Source organism: Durio zibethinus, chromosome 25 (assembly GCF_047325235.1).
Source record: "Durio zibethinus cultivar Kanyao isolate XHJ-2024 chromosome 25, ASM4732523v1, whole genome shotgun sequence".
Classification (NCBI taxonomy): Eukaryota; Viridiplantae; Streptophyta; class Magnoliopsida; order Malvales; family Malvaceae; genus Durio; species Durio zibethinus.
Genome location: NC_143186.1, coordinates 6,230,874 through 6,255,742, shown reverse-complemented (window position 1 = coordinate 6,255,742; position 24,869 = coordinate 6,230,874). Strand labels below are relative to the sequence as shown.

General features: G+C 28.3%; 1 protein-coding gene and 1 long non-coding RNA gene across 4 annotated transcripts; both read right to left on the bottom strand.

Moving 5' to 3' along the window:
* Nucleotides 1-13,701: 13,701 nt before the first annotated feature.
* LOC149511556 (uncharacterized) lies at nucleotides 13,702-18,012 on the bottom strand. Its single transcript, XR_016333716.1, has 2 exons — nucleotides 16,980-18,012; nucleotides 13,702-14,002 (listed from the first exon to the last, which is right to left on the bottom strand). It is a non-coding gene; the product is annotated as an uncharacterized LOC149511556 (long non-coding RNA).
* A 2,325-nt stretch (nucleotides 18,013-20,337) lies between these two features.
* Nucleotides 20,338-24,412, bottom strand: LOC111276641 (uncharacterized). Of its 3 annotated transcripts, none has more exons than XR_016333700.1 (4): nucleotides 21,545-21,605; nucleotides 21,381-21,434; nucleotides 21,054-21,258; nucleotides 20,338-20,599 (listed from the first exon to the last, which is right to left on the bottom strand). XR_016333700.1 is itself a non-coding variant. In XM_089754515.1 (4 exons), exons 1-4 carry the CDS (start codon nucleotides 24,198-24,200, stop codon nucleotides 20,595-20,597), a joined length of 306 nt encoding a protein of 101 aa, XP_089610641.1. In that variant the 5' UTR covers nucleotides 24,201-24,412; the 3' UTR covers nucleotides 20,338-20,594. The 3 variants fall into 3 exon arrangements, 2 of the variants coding, with proteins under 2 accessions (XP_089610641.1, XP_089610640.1); XM_089754515.1 differs by lacking the exon at nucleotides 21,545-21,605 and adding an exon at nucleotides 24,153-24,412 and having other exon boundaries at nucleotides 21,387-21,434; XM_089754514.1 differs by lacking the exon at nucleotides 21,545-21,605 and adding an exon at nucleotides 24,153-24,409.
* Between the last annotated feature and the right edge of the window lie 457 nt (nucleotides 24,413-24,869).

Below are 24,869 nucleotides of genomic sequence, written 5' to 3'. Positions count from 1 at the left end.
AGTTTCAAAAACTCACAAGCCTTTTTTTTTGTAACAAATTCTTACATTTTTGATTTAGGATAGGGGCTGGGTGAGTCTCTTGATTATTGAGTAGTTTATCTTCTTTTTCTAAGCTCGTCTCCCTTTCTTTTATTTTTTCGTTTTGTGCTTTTTCAAGTGCTTTTGGGATATAGCATTACCCACTTCAAGTTATGCCCTCTACACCAATTATATTTGCTGTGCTTGCATCACATGAGCCACATTGAAGGGAACTATTATCCAAACCTTATGATATGATTTTACACTCATATTTCTAAGGGATTGCCTTATTAGTTTTATACGAGAATAAGCTAGAGAGCTTAATTGTCACCTTTGTCATACTTGTACAAACTAGTTCATCAATTTTAGCAATCAATTTTTCATCATAAAAGGTGGTGACAGGCTTAAAATTCATACAAACTAGCTTATCAACCTTAACACTCAATTTCTCTTCATAAAAGATGGTAATATGCTTAAAATTCATTTGGTAAGGCTTGTTTTTATATGAATCTCCTGTCACAACATTCACTAAACTTTTTTCATAATCCTTATAAAATTTGACCAAGAAAAGAATCCATCAACCTCTACAATTCTTACCAAAATGCTTCACAATTTTAAAGTAAATGACCAAGCATCCCTATGTGAAATTCATAAATTTGATTAGGATTATATGTAAAATTTTCATTGTCTAAGTTTTTAGGTATTGGGTGAATCATAATGGCTTTCATTGGGGTAGCAAATATTTGATCCATAGGGATCTTGATCTCGCTTACTTTTTTTTTAATATTTTAAGTTGTCTCGCTACTTAAAGCATTTATAGATCCCTCACCATAATTACGTAATGGATTGGCCTCTACACTTGGTTTGGTGTTGGTTATGAAATTTAAAGTTTCATTATCAACCAAGCTTTACACCTTACATTTGAAAGCTATACAATTTTCAAGAAAGTGGCCTTAAATCCCATAATGATAGTCATATAAAGCTTTAGGATTATACCACTTTAGATATAGAGATTTTAAAGGCTCTATTGGTTGTTAGGCCACCAAGTGTTTTTGGAATAAGTGAGGGAACAATTTTGTGTGAGTCATAGGAATTGGATCAAATTGTTGTTGCTTTTGATTATTTTGGGGTTCTCTTTGATTAAAGTTTGTGGTGTTTAATTGAGGGAAAGGTTATGGTGGAGGTGCTCGGGGATGAACATTGGTTTGGAAAGTTGGTATCTAGGTTTGCTCTGGTTGGTAATGGTATGGGTTTTGGAAAATGTTGGAAATGATTGGGTAAGAAGGTTGGTAAACAGGATATGAGTGGTATGGGGTAAAAGGTCTTAGTTTTTATTTTTCAGTGGTGATAGCTTGCACTTCTGCCACTTTTTTCTTGGGTGGTTTTCCTTTTTTTTAATCCAGAAACATCACCCCCTTCAATTTTTCCATTTTTAATGCTATTTTCTATTATCTCGCCCATAATCACCATATCAACAAAGCTTTTCATGGCATGACTAATGAGCCTATCATAGTACAAGGCTCGAAGGCTATTAATGAATAAAATAGTTGTTTCTTTCTTAGTAATAGGGGGCTAAACTTGGGCGACAACATCTTACCATCTTTGTGCATATTCTTTAAAATTTTTGTTAGCCTTCTTTTTCATGTTTTGTAAAGATAGTCTATTTGGAGCCATGTTTGTGAGATGCTTGCATTGAGTAATAAATTCTTTAGCCAAATCTTTCCATGAATGAATATGGCTCCTATCTAATTGAATATACCATCTGGTAGTTGATCTAGTAAAACTATCCTAAAAATAATGGATAAGTAACTTGTCATTGTTTATATGCCCAGTCATTTTTCGATAGAACATAATGATATGTGCTTGAAGGCATTTGGTTTCATCATATTTTTTAAATTCTAGTCCTTTAAACTTTGGTGGGATTACCAAATCTGGAACCAAACTGAGCTCACTTACATCAATTGTGCCGAAAATATTCACACCTTTAATAGCTCATAGCTTTTCTTCTAAGAGATCTAATTTCTGCTGCACCTTTATATTTTCAGATTGTTTATATGTGCCTTTCTTTAGTCTCTCCTATTCTCATAGGTTATCTAGACTTGAGACTATAATGGGCTCGACATGACTTGCCTTAATGTTTAGACTAACTTGTCCTTGACTCCATGGTTGAATCGTCAATGGAGGTAAATTAAACTGAGCATGTGACTGCCTTTTAGGTTGTGTCATTTATGGATGCACTTGATAAGAAGTTTGAGCATAGGGTGTGGTAAACCTCGATGGATACAATGGATCTTCCCTATCACTGATATTTTATTGAGCTTGAGGCTTTTTCTCAATGGTCACTCCTTTAGCTACCCATTTTCCCTTGGTCATTTTCCTTATCATGTCCATCATTGCAGCCATTTCTTTTCGAGTCTTTTCTTGAGACCTAATCATTTGTTCTATCAACTCTTGTTAAGACTTAATCATTTGCTTTTGCATATCAAATTGAGTTTTTTTCCATCTTTTCCATTCTAGATGCTTGCTCGTTTTCCATGATTTTGACTTTGTGAGCAAGTGTTATAATGATGACGAGTGGTCTGATCTATGTTTTCTAATGGCCTAACTATCCTTGCACTTGATCGAGTTAAGGGAAACTCTTTGAGATTTATTATTTCGAAGCCTTTTTCTTTTAGTTATGATGCATTTTTTAAATAGAACACACATATGATACTTAAATGCATGAATGCAAAGGATATGCTTCTTATATATCTAATATTTGCAAAAGATTTTAAGTCTTAAGTCTAAATTTAAACTACCATATCATAATGTCACATTATTCTTACTAAATACTTCTTTTATTATAATATTAAAATTTTTAAATGAAACGCCTTACATGCTTGTACTGCTCATAAGTACTATCTAAAAAATTGGTCGAGCATTGGTTATATTGTCCTGGATAAACTTTTTCCTTTATTTGTTTAGCTTTTTGGGCCATGGTTCTTGCTTTTAAGTTGACTGCTTTTATTTGTTCTACTAGGTGAGTGGCTTGAGATTCCTTCAGTTGACATTATTCCTTCTAATACTATGCTTTATGTTTAAATTGATCTCGTTCCTTTCTCAAAACTTGAATGGCTTCATTTCGATAGTACATTTACCATGTCAAGTAATCTATGAGACCTTGTAGTATCTTTTTTTCTTTCATAGACTAACTAAGCTCTTCTTCCTTAGACAACAAATTGGATTGGAGCTATTCTACAATTTTTTTGAATTTTTCAAGATCCGTGGTCATTGAAGTGATGGACCTATGCCAACTTTCAAAAATCTCTTTTTGTTCTTTTTCAAGCCTTTGAGATTTTGCTTCACTTTTATCAGTCTTATCTTTCCACTCATTAATCTCATGCTAAAGTTTCTTTTTTTCAAGCTTTCATATTTTTTTTCTTATTCAAATTTACATTTCAAAATTTTCATATCTTCAGGAATCTTCTCATAATGGGCATCTTTTTGGTGGCATTGTTTGTCTTCTTTGGGACCAACTTTGCTTGTGACATGTTAACTCCTTCATGTCAGATATTCAAGTGCGACTTTGTTCATATACCCCCATGATATACTTTTCAGTCTGTTTCTATTCTTTGATAATCTCTTTCACTTTTTTTAGAAATCCTAGTTCCTTGAAAGAGAGCTCTAATTCTCGAAGGCTATGGGTTATCAAAATGAATTGCTTCGATCTCAATTGTCGATGAACCATTACTGAAGCATAGCTTATACCTCCCCACAATCCTAAGAGTGGAACCTATGGCTTGTCATCATACTTGTACAACATCGTTTCTCATAGCATCCATAGAGTTCTCCATATAACTTGAATTAGTGAGATTTTGCAAAGTCAATACCCATTCATCCTTGGTCTTTAATTCTAGCCACTCAACATTGCAGCATTCTTTGATTGGCCTGCTTTCTTACTATAAGTAGGATGAAACTTAACCATAAGATGCTGAAGATGACTTTTTGCCTAAATGTAAAGTAACTGTGCACACCCTATGAAGCATTTTTATTTTTTTAGATAATGATTCAATAATCTAAAAGTTTTCGCCAGTATAGAAGGCATAGGATTGATTTTGTTGTCCACCTGTTTAAGGAAGTCAATTGTTGATAACTTAATGTGACCTAAAACCTTCGAAAAAATGATCAAGCCATAAATTGCCAAAGCTATCATTCTCATGTCCGGTTCATCCTCTAAGTGTTTGATGATGTAATCATGCAAAATTTTGTCACATGATGCAATCACTTTTGCCTTTTGTTTAGATATATAAGTTCATATTCTGAGTGGGAACCTTCATTCTACAAGTAAGTTTCTTTCAAGATCCAAGCTTTTGATCTAGCCAATAGATTTTATCTAGATTGGAAAGATGCAACCATAGCAATGTAGTATAATCTTTGATCGTCAGGGTCATATCTATCTCATTGAACATGAAACATCTGTATGTAGGGTCCTAAAACTAAACTAGAGCTTTTTATCAACTAATTTTTCATAGACACCTTAAAGAGTGAAGCAATATGACCATACTTTTCCTCAAAAGCCATCTTTCTAGGAGTTGTTACATGGTGCAAGATCTTGACCAATATAGAGAAGTCATTTTTTTGTTTGAGCCCCAATTTGATTTCTTGAGGCAAAATTTCTTGTTCATATTATTTTAGATAATGTCCTTTTCTGCTATGGGCTTCTAATGAGAGAGTTATCACCACATTATTCTTTTCACATATGTGGGCTTCAAAACTAAGAACGTCATGATGGTGTTTTCATAGCAAGATTGGCACAATGACAAGTACATCCCATATGCAAGTGTTTATGATGATGCATGAAATAAAGAAAGAGCAAAACAAAATAGGGTTAGTAATCATATTAAAATAAATATTCCCTAATATGTCCTATTTTAGGATATAATCTACAAAAATAGTATGGCTTTATCTAAGGTTGGTTTTTTAAGGTTCACTATATACATGGTTTGGTAATTAACATAGGTTAAAAAAGTTTCCAAATTGATCCTCACTATCATCCACTTTAGACTAGTAAGGCCTTCGATCCTTACCCATAATGGGCTATCGATGAAAATGGTTCAACTTGAGTGGAAATATTTCACTAGCCCAAGTAGAGGCATTATAACCTCATGAAAGCATAGATACTCTACTCCTTCCTAAAAAGGGATAGATTTGAGATCTCGGGTGTAGATACCTACTTGTGTTCAAGGTCAATTGTAGATTTTTAGCATACTATATTATTATATTATTATAGTTTATAGTATAATATATAGTAGGATAAGATATTATATTACACCATATTACATTATATTATATTATTATCATTATACTATTCTTATTATTATTGTTATTATTATTAGTTCTTTATATTTTTTATTTTCTTTCCTTTTTTTTCTTCTAATCTACGATTGAACATAGGAACTAAAATCTGGATCAGAAGGAACTCAATCCACACGGTCAAAGGCTTTAATTCATAATCAAGGAATTTTCAGTTTTAAATTGGATAAATTCCTAAAACCTAGCCTAAATTGGGGTTCAAGTAGAATCCAATCCCAAGATTCATGCTTGGATTAGTTTTGTTCGTTTCCTAAAATCTATCCTAAAATTGCTTATAAATCAAACTAAAGATCAAAGCAACAAAGGGAAGGGATTTTGATTACATGATGAAAGTTGGAAAAATTTTGGTTATTGTAACTTTAAAAATAAACATCCAGGCAATAGGGTTTTGGATTTTGATTTAGAAAATTTTTAGGAATGCTGGAGATTCTGGATTTAGTTTTCGGTTTTTGGAGTTAGGATTGAAGTTCTGGAAAGGTTTAGAAGAAATTTGGAAAAATTTGGAAGTTTCTGAGATTTTCTGGAAAAAAACTAGATTTTGGGGAAGAACACTTGAATTTGCCGATGAATTTTTCGTCGAAAGTTTGAATTTTTTGGTCTAATTTTGGCCAATTTTCCATAAATCAATGACAAACCCAATTTTTGGTTGAATTTTTGGGAATTTTTAGAGATGAGGGAGAGAATTTTTGGCTTTAAGAGAAAAAAGACAGAGAGCTTTTGAGGCTAAAACACAGGGCATATCTTTTATACTAAACCAATATGATGCAATTTTGATAGCCTAGGATCCATATGTTGACTTGTTGACCCATGCACCGACTTGCACTCTGACCTGACCCGATTGTAGATTTTTCTTTTTCCATTTTTTTTTTATTTTTTTATTTTATTTTTTTAAGCTTATTTTATTTTATTTTTAGTTTTTTTATTTTACTAATTTTATTTTTATTTGATAAATTTTATTATTTTGTAAATATTCTTTCTGTTGTTTTATTGTTGAACATAAATAAGTTTGTAAAAAAAAATTAAAAATAATCTTTTTCAAATAAATATAAAAAAAAAGAATCTTTTTAAATAAGTTTATGAAATCGAGCAAACTATTGGAAAGTTTCATAAACCAATTCTAAAAATAATAATAATAATAAAAAAAAAATAATTCTTATCTTCTCAACTATTGGAGGATTGCTTCCTAAATTAAGTACTACCAAGCTATTGAGAGACTTAATAAAATTTTCAATTTTTTTACAAATTTTTTTACAATAAAATCTCACCAAACTATTGGGAGATCTACTTCAAAATAAGTTCTGCCAAACTATTTGGAAACTTTACTAATTTTTTGGAATAAAATACTTTAATAAATTCGACAACAAGCCTCTTCAAAGTGGGACACTAGTCTCCATGAATACTCTTGAGGTGAGAGAATGGTCTTAAATTACTACCAAATTATTGGACAATTTTAAGACTAATTTTCAATATTAAAAAATTTGGTAAATTACAAATATGATCAAGGCTTGGATAATCTGAAATCAAATTGGTACTATTTTTTTATGGGCATTGTGAGGGTGTTATAAACTTCATTACACGTAATTGTACTCCCAAACCTAAACTTTAGTTTCGTAGTTTAGATCCAATCAAGTGGCCAATCACACCTAATCAAAAAAGATTGGTGATGACTCCCTTTAATCCATGTCTAGTGGGAGATCCACGAATCTATACGTAACAATAGTTTTACGACTTCACTGAGGACATCGAGAGTCATATTAGTAAATGATTTTTTATTATCTAAGCCTTGCTTAATAAATTGAGATTATTTTCTTCCTTTCCTATTTCTTTATTTTTATTTTTTATATTCTATTAGTTATTCATCTATATATATATATATATCTGTCATTCATTTTCATGTACATAACATAAAACTCTCCACCTAAGCTATACCTTTAGGAGAGAGTGAAGTACCTATGCCTTCATGAGATTTCATGTCTTTATATGAGCTTGTGAAACACTCTCACTCAAATTGAACCCCTTTTTTCGCTTAAAGCCTATGATGGGTGAGGATCGAGGCATCTTACTAGTCTGTAATAGACGATGATGTAAGGAACAATTTGAGAACCTTCTAAAATTTATCTACACCACATGTAGTTAACTCTAAGAGCCCAACCTAGATAGAACCATGCCTTCCTCTTGTGTTAGAAAATCCTAAATAAGACACATGATTGGATATTTGTTTTACTTGTAAGACTATGTATTGTCTTTTTGTGTATATTTGTATACTAACCTTGTATGTTACTCTTGTATATTTTTACTAACATTTTTCCTTTATCATGCATTCACATATAGATTCATCATAAGGAATATTTATGAAAAAATAATTTTTAACAAGGAAAATCTCAGTTATATCCATGGAAAGCCTAGGTAAATCCTCTGCTAGCCTAAAAAGAGAGTCTGAAGAGTTAAAGCTGGCAAACAAAAGGCTAAAAATGGAAGTCCAAACACTGGGGCATGAATAGGATAGATGAAGGAATTTGTGCATTGACTTTAATACAACCAGGTCATCCATTAATCAGGAATTGGCCCAACTATTGCAAGAAAATAAACAATTGCAAGTAAAATTACAAAAAAGGATGCAATGCTCTTTGAAGCACAAAAGCACATCCAGATGTTAAATGAAGTGGTGATAGGAACTAGAATACAAATGAAGGCCATGACTGAAGAATGTCAGCAAATGAAGGAAGCATATATGAAGAATTATAACTAGTTGAAATCTTTACTTGACTAGATCATGGTGGCCATTTACAAAGCCAAGAACATGATAGAAAGGATTGAAAAATGGAAAACAAGGGTGCCACTAATGATAGTACACAGTAAAAAATTTGTAGATTTTCTAAATGAAGTGTAAAGCCAATATTGATAAGCCATAGGTTTTTTTTCCCAGTAGTTCTAGACTTTTCATATATGTAATATTAGATTTGGTTTTTAATTTAATAAGGATTTTCTTTGATAACAATTGTTGTGTGGTAAATTTTCCTTATTGCATTCATACATTTCATTTTAGTATTCGTTCTCTTGTATAATTTGAAAGTTCCATGGACATCATTTTAAATTTACACATTATGAGAAATCAAGGTTCCAAGATAGCTTAACACCAGTATTACATTCGAGCTAAAGCAAAAAAGATGAAGCAAGATAACATAGACCAACTTGAGAGGTTAAAAAAAGCCCAAAAAGTAATTGAAGGGAAGCTAAGCAAGATCTTCAAAGCTTTAAAAAAGATAAATAGAGGAAAAGCAATAGAAGAAGACATCTCATATGAAGATACCGAGCCACTGTATCCTCTAGACTTCACTCTGCATCAGGCTCAAACCATTCCAAGCTTTTAGCAACAACATACCAAATTCCCAAATTATAATCAAAGGAATGTTCAAAGCTATACCAATCTTGTTTTTACTGAAAAAGCAAGTGAGCCCATCCAAATTCCCAATATGGATGAGACCAAAAAAGAAGTGAAGTTACAAACGACTGTGTTCTCGAAAGACTCTAAAACTGATTAAACTATAAGCACGATTGAAAAAAGATTATGGGCTATAGAAGGCATTAATTTCTATGAATCCAAGGATGCTACCAACCTTTGTATGGTTTTAGATGTTATAATTCCTTCAAAATTCAAGGTACCAAAATTTGAAAAGTACGACGATACTGGGTGCCCCACTACATACATAACAATGTACTTTCGTAAGATGGTAGCACATGTTAACAATGAGAAACTACTAATGCATGTGTTTCAGGATAGCTTAATTGGGTCTACTGTAAGGTGGTATATTCAGTTGGATAAAACCTGCTTTAAGTCATGAAAAGATTTGACTCGATTCTTCATCAACCCATTTTGTCACATTATAGATATGGCCTCGGATCGTCTTTCATTATAGGGAATGGAGAAAAAAACATCTAAGTTTTTCAAATAATATACTTAAATGTGGTAAAAAATAGTTACTCAGGTCTAGCGACCCTTAACTAAAAATAAAACGACAATTTTGATTATAAGCACTTTAAAGTCCTCGTATTATGAAAAGATGATAAGGAATGCGACAAAAAACTTCTCTTATATGGTGATCTCAATGGAAATTATTGAAAATGCCATCAAGAGTGGCAAGCTTGAAAAGGGAAGACCAACAGTGCAAAAAAGGTGGAATGCTTAAGAGAGAAAAAGATGAAGCCTAAACGGTGAGTTTTAAAGGGCAGCAACCCAGAAGTTATGCCTTATATCCACCATATGTTTATCCTGCTTACTATCTAATAGCCAATAATGTTGCACAAGTTCCTTGCCAACTTTATTTCCCAATCATGAACAACATCGCTCTAAGTCCTCATCAACTAGCTTTTCAAGCACTTGTATATAGGCCTAATCCAATTAATACACCAGTTCCAAGGCCTAACAATCAAGCAAGTGGTTTGGGAAGATTTAGAGGCAATTAAGAGAAAACCTATATTAATCTTATCCTCATAACCTATACTAAGCTATTTCTAAAATTGTTCAAGAATAACCTAGCATCCCCAGTCTTTTTAGAACCATTGAAGCCACCATATCCCAAATGATACAATGTTAATGCCACATGTGACTATTATAATAGGAATATGGGTCACTCCATAGAAACCTGCCTTGCTTTCAAGCATAAGATACAAAGTTTGATTCAAGTAGGCTTGATAAGCTTCAATGAATCAGAGAGCTGAATATCCATAAAGACCTTTTACCCAATCATCCAGGGGCATGACTTTAGGAAAGCTCATTGGAATTGCTTATTATATTGGACTTCTTAAAAATATGGATCTTTTTTTATGTACTTTGATTTTATTTTATTTTTTATTATTTTAATAAAGTGACATGATTAATGCATTTTTGTGATATTTCTCTTTCGTGTGAAAACCCATTATTTATTTTTATCTTCTTATACTTATACCCATTTTTTTATTTCGAATAATGAATGTTCAGACAATCATGATGATAACTCAGGATTCGATACCATTCATGATGGTTTGATTGATTTAAGGTTGTTGGTTCACTGGGACTATTGGATAAAAAAGATAACTCTAATGAAAGTTTGACTTATCGAAAGGTGAAAGTGGTGTAACACACGATATTCGTAATTATTCACTCATATGTCTGCTTTTAGTAAATGAATGTTCTTTATTAAGAGTATTCATGTTCGAAATCAGAAATAACCATCTTTTTTATATCCTTTAAAAAAAAATTATCCCTTGCTACCCCATTTGATCTTATTGAAAATTTTTTTTAAGGAACCCTAATCGAGGATCACCCTTACATTATGGGCAAAGGTCGAAAAGTTTGTTTACCCTTAATAATTTCAAGGGCAAAGCCCTTTTATGCTTACGTTTCTTAAAAAATGATGGAAAAAAAAAACAAAAAAAAATGAAGAAGAATTTGATGGGGTAAAATGCAAATGCGTTCCACATGAAAAAATGATCCTTGGTCTGATTACCTTTCAAATATAATTTGGGCCTATTTTATCCCTTTCTTTAGCACCTTTTACCCTTGCCTACATTACATCCCTTAAAAGTTCATTTAATCAAATGTGAATACTCAATTTGAAGAATTATGAATTGAATTAAGATAGATTTGTTATTGGATTGAGACTTTGATCAAAGTGTCATTGATAGATAAAAGGAGAAAAAGAAATGAAAAGAAAAAATGAGAAAAAGGTGTGCAAAAAAAAAAAATAAATAAAGAGAGAAGCAAAAAGAAAAAAAAAGACAAAAAAAGACAAAAGAGGAAAAAAGAATACGTAAATTGAAAACCCGAAGTGACAGTTTAAGTAAAGATGAAAACTGGGAAACACAGCTTCATATGAGGGTCCCAAAAATTAGGATGATATTGATAGAATCACATTTTCGAAGGAGAATTTTTGAGTTTGAGTTTAAAATTGTCTGAACAATCATTACTTTGGATGTTAATGTCCTATTTGAATTAATCATAGCATTTTTCTTGGTTCACCATTTGAGTTGTTCTTGGCCATTCCTTTTGTTCTTTCAATAATAAGAACCCATTTCTCTTATCCTTCACTAAATGGACATTCCTTGAATGAACCAAAGAAATGTATCATGTCTGTCACTGATTTGAATAATGACAAATAAATGAACGATATTTTTCATAAAGAGTTTTCCATTCTTTTGAAAGAAGTTCATAATGAGATAAATGAAAGAAACATAAGAAAATGATTTACAAGGGGACAAACAAAATGACTCAGTGATAAATTCTATGATAGATTGGTTGACATGACTGGTCAATCATGATCAGATGAAAAAAAAGACATGAAACAATTGACAAAATTTACATTGAGATCATTAATACTAAGAAGCTAAGAAGAACTGATCGAGCCTTGAAAATCTTGTCACCACATCAATGCCACATACATTACGTTTGTATTTGTATCCAAAATAGGACATACATCTGTATTATAGCTCATTTTTTATCTCAGCTTAGTCCAAATCATTTTTTTAACTTATGACATCATCTCGATCATTCATCTATAACCTCGACTTGGTCTTGGTCGCTTTCAAACTCACAGCATCGTCTTGGTCATTCATCTACGATCTCGACTCAGTCTTGGTCAGTTTTAGACTCGCAGCATCATCTCGATCATTTATCTACGACCTTGACTCAGTCTTGGTTGTTTTCAGACTCAAGGCATCATCCTAGTCATCTGATCTCAACTCAGTCCAAACTCATTCTTGGTCATTTTCAAACTTATGACATTGTCCCAATCATCCAATCTCGGCTCAGTCTAGATCATTTTTCTGACTCACAACATCATCCTAGTCATTCATGCTCGACCTCGACTCGATTCTGGTCGCTTCATTTTTTGACTCATGATTTCATCTTGGTTATCCAATCTCAGCTCAGTCTAGATCATTTCTTGACTCATCATTTCATCATGGTCACTCATTTTTTACCTTGACTTGGTCATAGTCACTTCATTTCTTGACTCACGGCTCAATCCCGATCACTCATTACAATCTCAACTCGGTCCAGATCATTTTTTTAACATTTACGAAACTTGAAATCTTGTGAATCTTTCTTTCTTATGAATTTGAAAATCCTTGCAAACATGAAATCTTTGCAAATTTAAAACCTTTTGAATCTTTCTTTCTTGTGAATCTGAAAGTCTTTATGAACTTGAAATCTTTGTGAACCTAAAATCTTTGTGAAACTTGAAATCTTGCAAATCTTTCTTTCTTGTGAATCTAAAAATACTTGTGAGCCTGAAATCTTTGCGAATCTAAAACCTTTGCCAAACTTGAAATCCTATTCGTCCTTTATTCTTATGAATTTGAAAAACTTTGCAAATTTTGAATCTTTGTGATTTTGTTAAACTTGGAATATTGGGATCTTTTAACTTCTGTTATGGAACCTCACAAAATTTTGAATGTCGGAATTGTGAATCTTTGGATTTAAAATGAAATTTTAAGCTTTATTTTTTCTGACTCATGGCTTTGTCCCAATCATTCATCTATGACCCAAACTCGATCTTGGTTGCTTTCAAACTTGCGGCATCGTTCAATCATTCATTTTCGATCTTGACTCAATCATAATCAATGAAATAAAAAAAAAGATTACATGCAGATTATCAAAACGACTATTTAAGAAGCAACTAATACAAGGAAAGTTGAAAGAAAAAATTCAAAAAAAAAAAAAAACAACAAAATAACACCGCAATTTATACTAACCTGATAATTACTGATGAAACCTGAACAAACCTTGTGAGAAACAAATAGAAAGTATCAATATAAAAAAACTACCATAATTTATACTAACCTAATAATTATCGATGAAACCTGAACAAACTCTATGAAAAACAAATAGAAAGTATCAATATAAATATTAAATTAGAACTTGATTCAAACAACATGCAAAATAAAAGTAATTCTCAATAAAAATCATTTTAATTATCAAAAAATCTTTAAATTGATAACTAAACATTGAAAAAAGCATGAATACTGTAGTAAAAAAACTATGTTTCCGGAAATGAACACAATATTAATAAAACAACACATTGTAAAAAAAAAACTCGAAGCCTTCCTTCAAAGAGAAGACAACACTACAATTAAAGACTCATTTTATCTAAAATCAAGCAACATGCAAAGGCAAAACATTCTAGAAATCTAAAAAAACACATGAAACAACCATTCAATCATTAAAAAAAATCAAATTTTTTATCAAAACAAACTTACAAAAAAAAATACAAACACACACCGCTATCAAGGATCCAAATCCTTTTTCAAAAACCAAACAACTGCAACCGTAATCGAACATTAAAACCCTAAAAATAAAAATAAAAATAATAATAAAAAATACATAAAAAAGATAAACAAATTTACAGCCCAAAAAAATTTGAACCGAGAAAGATATCGCAGAGAGAAAAAGAAACATAATACCAAAGAGAACTTGAATGAAACATAAGCTAGAATAAAAAAATAAAAAAAAAAGTCAAAGACAAATCAATCATTATCTGCAAGACCATAGAGACGCGCACAGACTTGACAGTACTATCATTAATTTCGTGTCACACAGACTTTTTTATCAATTTCAATAACCGAGCGCGAAAAGCGAGTTGATTTGAGATGTAACCTGCAAAAATTCCAAATGCGTTTTTTAATAGTATTCCTTTTAGCTCAAATCAAATGACTTTGGGGATTACATATACTCTTATATGTAAAAACATGACCCAACACCTAAAAAATCCAATACATGCTAAAGCTTTAGCCTAAAACAAATCCATCACAAAGAAAGCCCACAAATAAAAATCGAATATCATTACACTTGTCAAGCTCTCATCCCATTCGGGATACATTTGATATTGAGATGTATAAATAATTTATTAAAATAATGAAATATAGATGATGATATCTAACATTTCATCTATATTATTAATTTCGTTTAAATTGCAGGTAACCTAAATTATTACAAAAAAAAATAAAATTTTTATGTCTTCAATTAAGTGGTACATTTATAAAACAAAAAGAAAAAAATTTGACACCAACATGTATAGGTGACAAAAGCTAACCTATTCGTAGGAACCTGATATGACATAGGCTCTAATTTTATTCTTTTAGGTTTAATTATTTTAGATTTACGTCATTTCAAATTCAATTAGTTTTAAATTTTATTCATTTTGAATTTGATAAATTTTGGTTAAATAAAGTTCGAGTCTTTTTAAATTAAATTTTGAGTTTTTTCAATTTTCAAATCGAGCTAATCTCAATTTTGGGTTGTTAGAGATTTGGATTACATCTAAACCCGAATCACTTTATGTTCACACAATTTTGAGTTTATGTTATCTATGATTCAAATTGTTTTAAATTTAATTTTTTTTTTGGATCTTTCAATTTTATAAATCAATCTTAATTGCACTGAATTTAAGCTTTGATCTAGACAACTTTTTTGGTTTGATCATATTTTATCACCTCCTTGACATGACATCCAAACTAGGCTCTAGCTGTAGTAATAATAATTTAGGTTCAGATTATTTTGAATTTAAATATTTTAAAATTCAATTTACTTTGGGTTTAATAAATTTTGGATTAGTTAAAAATTTTTACTGTTTTCAAGTCTGGTTGATCTTAAATTTGGGTTTATAGGGTTTTGGATTACTTTCAAATCCAAAATCACTCTATGTTCATGCTATTTTAATCTATATATTATATTTGGTATATAAAATTATAATAAGATATAATAAGATAATATTATAAATAATATTAGATTAAATAATATCATCTTATTTTATGTTTGATATATGTAAGGATTATGATAAGATAATTTATTTGTTTGTCCAAATTATCTTGCTTCAAAGTTTATATAATTTAAATTATTGATATAATTTTTAAAAATATAATTGAATATGTAAATTAAATCTAATGAATTAAAAATAATTCTTTTCATTTGGGGGAGATTAAATAATTAAATGCCAAAATAATATTAATTTTCCTTGCAATTCTCATCTTTTTTTTTTAAATACAAATCAAACATGATATAAGATAATTATTATCTTATCCTATCAATAATCTTATGCATCAAAGATAAAAATAATATCTATGATTAAGATTGTTTTAAATTTAACTTTTTTTTGGATGTTTGAATTTCATATATCAATCTTTAATTGAATTGGATTCGAGCTATGATCTAGACATTTTTAAGGTTTGGTCATATTTTATCACCTCTATGAGATGACATGTGCCCAATTTTCAGAGATGCTAGAAAGACTACAAACCGGATTGCTGCAAAAGGAAGGGTATATATATATATATATATATATATATATATATATATATAAATAGATGATTAAGTTTATTATCCATCTATGGCTCTTTTGGATATCTTGAAAAAGGATCAGGTTAAATAAATATTTTGATTTTGCCCCAAATTATTTCATTTTGAGTATAAATGTCTGAAATTAGTATTTAATCAAAAGTAAAACTACTTTGAATGAAAAAAAATTAGGTAATAAGAAGAGCCATCAGTTTAATGAAAAAAGAAAAAGAAAAACATTGATATGGTATTTGGAGCTTTTTATAGTGACTTTCGGTCATTGGGGCAGGTATAATTCTAATTCCAAGTTATAATTATTAGTCAAATTGATCGCAATTTCTTTTAAGGGATAAATTAAATTAATTTCAATTCATGAAGCTTAATTATTGAAAAATATATTTAATTATATTTTTCATGGAACAAAACTATTGAAAATTAATTATTAAGCTAAGATTTTGTTAGACCTAATATATAAATTTATGTGACTTGGAAATTTTTTAGATAGTGCCTTTATGTTTGTACACGAGTTAAGTAATTTGTGAAATATTTGAGTTTGATCCAATAAATATTTGAATTTGACTCATTTTTTTTATTGAATTGAACTCAAGTTTAAATCAATCGAACATTAAATCAAAAGAAATTTGAGTGTTTTGATACCCAACCTAAGAGATTCCAAAGTTTAATTGAATATTTATTTTTAAAATATGCATGTATAAGTGAAAAATATAATATGTAATGTACATATTTACTATTTTACCAATTGTGCTTATCGAGCTGTAGCCGCTTAAGTAAATTAAGAGCATAACTCAAACATAAAAAAATAAATCCGATCAAGTAAAAATCAAGTTTCGAGTCTCAAGTTTAAATCATTATCTTTAAAATATGCATTTAGAAATGAAAAAGATATGCTTACAATTTTACCAGCTATGCTTATCAAGTTCGTGCTTAAATAAATTATGAGCAGTACTCAAATATAAAAAGTACTTGAAATTTTGAACTTGAAACAAATTTCGAACCTCCAGTTCCCAAATCAAGCTGAGTTCGAGCTCAGCAATAGATCCACTGATTTGGTTAGATTACACCTGTATTCTCACCCTATGAAATTTTTTTTCGTTTTTTAAACATAATTTTTTTATATATATTTTTCTTGTTATCCATAAGGATAATTATTCTTCCTTCTTTCATTTTCTTTTTCTGTCAATCTTCCTCCATATTTTTCTTTCCCTCAAACTTTAAATGAACACCAAAAGGATCCCGAGAGCAGAGAAATATGAGGCTACAGCGAAAAATTTTCTCTTACCTGTTTGGAGCTCCAGAAAGTTGAAGGAACAGCCTAGGTTTGAGGAGGTACTTCAATCGGCTTGGCAAATCGTCGGCATTCAGTTGATAGTGTTTGTCTGGGTTTTGATTTATACATCTCTCTTCACTGCTTTGACTGCTTTCAACTCTGATTAAAAAGGAGAAGGAAAAGGAGTTTCAAGCAAAGCTGATATCAGAAATTATGAACCACATGGAACAGCCTGAGATGGACGCAAATAAAATCGCCCAAATCAGAGAAGTGATTAGTCTGGGAGCAGAGTGAGAAGATATCGAGTTTTCTGTTTCAACATGCATTTGCAGCAAAGCTTGGATTGGCTTCCATGAAACTCCCCTTTCGAGCACTCATAGAACTCTACCGCAAGACCAGTCACTCCCCTGATTGGGCAACTATTCGACTGTTTCATGCTGTTCATTTCTATTACCAGCTCTGCAAACTGAGGGATTCCTTTATGCTCAGAGAAATTACACAAGTTTAAAAGCAGTAATGTTTTGAGGAGACTTTGTTTCGTAGGCCCCATTTTGAAGCCACCTAAGGTTAGTGCGGTACGATTAAGGCAATTTTTTTTTTTTTTAGCTTCGATCGCATTGATAATTTATATGATTTTCTTATAATGTGACATAGCTGGACAAGCACCTTCACTGGTCAATTGAAGTTTTTTTTAATCTCGTGTCAAGTTGCAATAGAGAATAATGAATATCATTATTAAATTTAATACTATTATTCTTTTTTGTTGTAGTTGAAATTGAGGTGATGAATGTGTCAATGAAAAGTTTTTTGTTTTTTCTCTTTTTTATTTATGTGGCATTTTTTTATCAATTTAATATTACTATTTTATAATTTAAAATTTTTATTATATATAATTTTAATTTAATATTTTAATTATTATATTTTATTATAATTTAATTTATTATCACCATTAAATTTATATTTAAATATATTTTTTGTCATTAATTTTAATTTTATTATTATAATAATTAATTTTATTTTTATTATTATTTTTAACTTTATCAAACTTAATTCGTCCAAGTCATTCAGAATCAAGCGATAAGACTTTTCTACTTGTCTTTTTCAAATAGTTTGTCCGACAACCGACAGCTGCGACTCGCGAGGATCATGCGCATTATCTGCGCAAGTTGGCTGGGTCGTTCGACCAAGCTGAGTGCGGAAAGTTTGGTATATGTCACATCAATCTTTATTTTTTGAGAAATTCTTTATTAAGGACGCAATTGTGATGCAAATTTATAAAAGCAAAAATGCTGTTATTATGGACGACTTTCAATTAGAGGTGCAAATAATGGAGCGGTCCAGTCAAGTTTCTTTTCAGAGTTAAAATTGATTTTTTTTTTTTTTTTTGTAATTTCTCGTTAAATATCGTAGTTATTAGAATCGAATTAGATACAAATAATTTAAGATTTTAATTTATTAAATTAATAATTCAATCACTAAATTAATTGAGTTAATTATTAATTTAATAAAAATATTATAAAAAAATAAATATTTTAAAATTTTAAAATTTAACCTTTTAGCTCAAATTATAATTTAATAATTTAATCATAAATTATAAATTTTAAAATATAAAATTCATAAAATAATTAATTACTAGTCAAAAATAAAATTATGCAATATTTTATTAAAATCATATTTAATATTTTAATAAATATAATAAATAATAACTAATAAATATTACAAATAATAATTATTATTTATATTTATTAAAATATAAATTTTTAGTAATATATAATAATTAATCTTTATGTAATAAAAAATATCTATATAAAATTAATAACAAGGAAATATTTATATTTATATGAAAATTAGTTAAAAGCAAACTAAAATCATTTTTATATTTTTTATATGAATATAGATTTTTTTTATTAGTTCTACATATATACATTTTTTTATTAATTATTTCAGGTCAAGGTCAAATAATTAATCATTTTTATTAACATTTCATTTTTTATTAATTTTATATAGTATTATTTTTATAATTATTTTTTGTTATAATATCAATTAATAAAATTTTTTTGTTAGATCATCTTTTTATGAAATTTATTTATTTTTACACATATGTAAGTTTTTTTACAATATCATTATTTACATGTCTACATATCATTAATATAAGGATACAAAGACTTTAATAATAGAAAATAAGAGTTGAGGGGTTTATTTATATGAAATAATAATGTAAGGGCTTAATTAAATTATTTTGAATACTTGAAGGATTTGTTTTATATTTTGCTTAAATTTATTATTTGGTATTGAACCAATCCGATTCAACAAAAATTATTCTGATTTATTATATAAACCATGTGGTTCACAATGATTTAAAATAATTTAATTGTAAAATTAATCTAATTATTGAATAAAATCAATTTCAACATTGATTTATTAATTCAACTTATTAGACCGATGATCTAATTCAATTTTTATAACCATGATTAATATAGATTTGAGTTCAATCCTTTTATTTTATAATTATTTTAGATTTGAACTTTCTCATGCTCAAATAGATGTAATTTAGATTTATTTTTATGCGAACATTTATATTTTTTATATATTATCAATTGAGTTTTTAAATGTTTAAAATGAAAATTACAAGTATGAAATTTTTTACGTTATTTTTATTATTATAAAAAAATTTTGTTGCTTTTTAATTTAATCAATAAAATTTAAAAATTTCACAAAAGCATAAATTAGAATGATTAAAATGATAAATGAGTTTAACATTAACATACTAATAATTATTATTTCATTTATTTAATTAATGTTGCTAAGTTTTATATCTAGATTAATTAAACAATGATAGAAATAAATTTTGATAAAAATAAAATTAAAATTAAAAAACAATTAACAAAATTAACTACAATAAGTTAATAATTCCATTAGTAAAAATTAAAAAACGAGATTAAATCAGATTTAGTGGAAATCTGAAAAGGACAAGTAATATTACTCACGTTAATTTTATCCAAATCTAATGGATAATTAAATTTTTATCTTAATAAAATAAAGATAAATATTTAATTTTGGAGATAGACTTCAGAATGAATATAATTTTAAATCTTTTATTGAATACAAATACGTGAATAAATAATATAGCACTAAAATCGTATCTTATTTATTTATATCTATTTAATAAATTAATATTTATTTAATAATATAAAATTTATTTTAGATTAATTAGAATTAATATATTTATATTCAAAAAATATATATTTATAAAAAAATTTTACATAAATGTGTAGGATAAAAATAAAAAATAAATTTTTTTTATTTTTTATTTTTTTTAAATACTACTAGTAGAGAATAATCCTTACTCTTGAATATTTATAGATGAAAATTATAAAGAATTTAAAATATTCATTAATTATGAATACAAAATATGTAAAATATAAAATATTAAAGATAAAGACAAAAAAGGTTCTGCGTATCTTCTATCTTATTCATTCACACTCTTAATAGTAACATATAAATAAAAAAAAAAAAAAAAGTGTTCAAAAAACCGTAAAAAAAACAATCAGATATCGCTGCGGAAGGGTGGGGGCGGCGTGAATGGACGGCAATCGTTTATACCCAAGCAATCTTAATCAAGAAAATTTAATCTGCAAATGATAAAATGAAAAATAAACCCATATAGTTAAAACGTTTTTCAAGAGTTCTAATCTAATGAGTAGATTTCATGAACAATTTTGATGTGATTTAATTATACTTTTAAATTTTGTATTAATATCAAATTTATTAATAAAAAACCGGATTTATCTATTTTGAATATTTGAAATTTATAATAAATTATAATTGTATAACTATAATTAAATTGCGTGAAGATTCCATAATAATAAATACCAAAAAATCAAGTCTACAAAAATTAAATTTTTTTAATGTATAAATTAAATTAAGAGTTTTTATTTAATAAATTATTAGTATATATATTATTAGAAACATTTTATTAATGAATAAACAAAAATTTTAATTTTTTAAAAAACTTTCTCATTAGTTTAAGATTACTGACAAATCATTATACGCTAAGAGTAAATTGAGTAGAAACAATTCAATTACCGTCCAAATGATGAAGGATAGCATCAATGAAAAATTGGATCCCAGCATTGTTCATTGCTGCTTGACGGTTCGCTTCTCTGGTTTTTGAATTTCTCCGCTGAAGCTTTCCCATCCTTGCCTTGGCTTTCCGTTCAGCCCTTTCCATGTTGTTCAGTTCTGCTCTCACCTTGGCCACCACTGCTTCTAAGCACTTCACTTCCTTTTCCTTTTCATTGTTAAATGGTATAATTAGTGCAGTAAACGCAACTGGAATTAGATCAAGGCAAGATTGATCATTGACAGAAAGCAAAGAAAGTTAGCAAATCAAATAATGCAACTATAAATTACCAGAACCTTCCTTTTCCAACACCAACGATGTTCCTTTTTGGGAACTTTTGATTTCTGCAAAAAAAAAAAAATCTATATTACTATTATGTCACTAACTATTGGTCATCTTTAATTTCTCCTCTAAAGCCAAAAAGAGATCAATGATAAATAAAAAATGTGAATACTAAAAATAAAAATCCTCATTGACTTCATTCTTAAGCTTGAACTACAGATGGGTGTTCATGAAATGAGTTAAACCCGGCCTACAAATTGGATTAACCATTTCTAAAGTCAACTCCGTGTTTCTTAAGATTTGTCCATTTATATTATTTTATACATAAAATATTAAAAAAACTATATTAATTTTTATATTTATGATAAGATTTAAATTAATTAATTAAAGTTTTACATAAAATTTTTGTAGATTCAAATTTTCATTTTTATCATTAAATAATTGTATCTTCTTTTTATTCTATATTTTATTAAATTTATATATTTAATGTTGAAATTTTTTATTTGACTTTTAATTTCATAAACTAAAAGTATAAAATTTTCAAAATAAAAAATATAATTTATCAATAAAATTTTTAAATATTTTTTTGACCTCCATCTTAATTTTAAAAAAATATATTAATAAGCATTTAAGACATTAAATTATTAATTAAATTCATTTTAACAATTTGATTGCTTAATTACTAAAAAAGAAAAATTTGCTATGCAAAAAAAAAGGTTTACATAAAATTCAAATATAGTAAGTATTTATAGATCCAAAAAATTATAAGAAAAATTGATAAGTAAAATAGAGTGTAATTGAAATTTGATAATGAAATCAATAAAAAAAAATAAGAATTTGAAATTGAAGACAAAAATATGACTTAAAAAATCAAACCAAGAAAAATTCATCAAATTTTAAATTATTTTTTAATCTCCTAAATATTTATATTTCTCCATGCATACATGCACCCATAATAAAAAAGTTCCATTCGTTAAAAAAGAATAAAAAAATCCAATTTATATAGAGTTTAGAGTACGAGCAATAGAACCGAGCAATAGAACCGAGCAATATATTAACAAAAAATTGCATGAAAATCTAGAAATGAAAACCTTTTTAAAAATAAATCACATACTTCAAGGAAATAAAAAAATGTTTTTCTTTTTCTAAAAAAATTCATTATTTATTCTTATTGATCGTAAAAATTATTGTAAAAAAAATGAATAGAAAAATTTAAGAGAGAAAATAAAATTTTGGAAAAAAATATGAATAAAAAATATTTTGAAACGAAGAATTTGAAGAAATTTGAAATTGAATGTTTTCAATTTTGCATTAAGTATTTTAAAATATAAATAATCAAACATATTTTTATCCATTTATTTAAATAGATGTTTTTATTCGTTTATTTAATTGAAGATTTAAAAAATATATTAAGATTGATATTTTTAAGTTTTTAAATAAAAAATTCTAAATAGTAATTCATGCATCATTTATCAATTTAAATAAATTGAAATATTTTAAATGAATTTGAATAATACAAAATAAAGTAAATAATTATATATCTTTTTATTTGTTTTTAAGTTAATATTTGAAAATTTGTTATTATTTAATGATTTAATTTAAAATTTTTTTATATTTAATTATTTTGATAACATATAATATATAATATATAATATTATTTATTATTTATTATCTTATGTGTTATCTAAATAAACTATTCATCTAAATATTTATGTAAACAAATTTTATCACATATATATATTATATAATATATTATTTATTAATCAAGTCATACATTCGCATCGAGATATGCCTAGGATCTAAAACTTAAGCTCGAAGTCACAGCCCGAAGTTGGGTCACGTGTATGAGAGTGGGTGGGTGGCCTAACCACTGAACATATATATTTGCGACAAAAATGTCAAAATCATAAAATTATATAAAATGACAATTTCTTCGTATAAAAATAAAAAAAGGATAACCTTTTCATTAAAGATTTTGGGTTGGGCTTGGATCAGCCAACCGGACTGACTGTTTCTAAAGTCCAGCCCAAATTTATTTAGATCCATCCATTTATATTATTTTATTATACTAAATAAAAAATCATCTTAATATATTATTTGAAATAAAATAATCGAATCAAGATTAGCTGAGGGTCATTTTTATGAGACTGGGTGGGCCCAACGTTGGACATCTCTACTGTAACTATTCGAAGGGATATCAAATTGACGTAATATTACGGTAGAAATTTTATTTTGTCATGCTTGATTAGTGTGAAAATTGATGTGAAAAATTTTAATAACGAAAAGACTAAGGAAAATTTTCTCTAATTTTTTATCTTATTATCCTATTAAAAAAATTAGTAAAAGAAGGCAAAGGGAAAATTTTTTTCAGCCTTGGCTTCACTTGACCGTCTCGTCGTGCTCTGTTTCTGCTTTCAAACTCCAAACTTTTCATTTTTATTGGATTGTGGAGCCTATGAGTATTTTATTTTATTTGAACTTGTCTAATCTTCATTGTTATTTCATATTCATAGATGGCTTGAGTTGTTATTATTAATTAATTAATTATTATAGAGAAATTATCAATCCAAACACCTTCGTTTTCTTTTCCTTCAAAATTTCCTTGAATCAAACAAGATCGAAGGGTTATCAAAATGAAGGATGATGTTCGAAAACCTTTTAACTACACAGTAATCATGTGCTTTCCTAATGAAAATCAATGAAAAACAAAAAAAAAACAAAAAAAAAATGACATAGAACTACTAGTATTACAAATACAAATGAAATTTCTTATTCTATACCAGTTTCTTTCGTAGCGTTGGTGCCTGGGTAGACTGGGTTTTCGCCATTCGTTTGTTTCTTTTCACAGCCGAAAAAGCCTAGCAATCAATCTTCCCTCGGCCCCTTTCCGATTCTTTAAGATGGACTCAATTATTATTCTATCACTTCCTAGTTATAGTAGAAACCGTACTCCATATAAGAACAAGCATCTATTGGATCCTGGCAAAGAGATCTTTCCACGAAACTACCAAAATAGAATAGAAGAAGTTGACGGGAAAGTAAACGTAGGGGGGTTCTTTTTATAGAGAATAATCAGTTTAAGTGCGTGCAGAGTCGCGCGGTAAACGTTCGATCTAAGTAAAAGAAGTAAACGGAGTCGAGCGTCTACGACGATTCACTGCTGGCAGTGTCGGTGGGTATTGTGTAATTTATTGTTTCTCCGATTTTGTTTTTGTTGCTTATGTGTAATGTTTTTATTGGATCATCGAACTTGACGTAAGTACTCACGTACGCCCTTGTGTTATTAAGAATCAAAGGTTTTATGCTCTTGCATATATAACAATAATAACATGGGTTTTAATTTGATGATTAATTTTAAAAGATGGAATCATTATTTGTTTATTCTTTTTTATTGCTTGGAGGTAGATTAATTTAACAAACAAGAAGTAAACGAGACTTCTTTTGATTGATTTTTTTAGTAAAATTTCCTTTTCACTTGGAAAACAATATTATTTGAT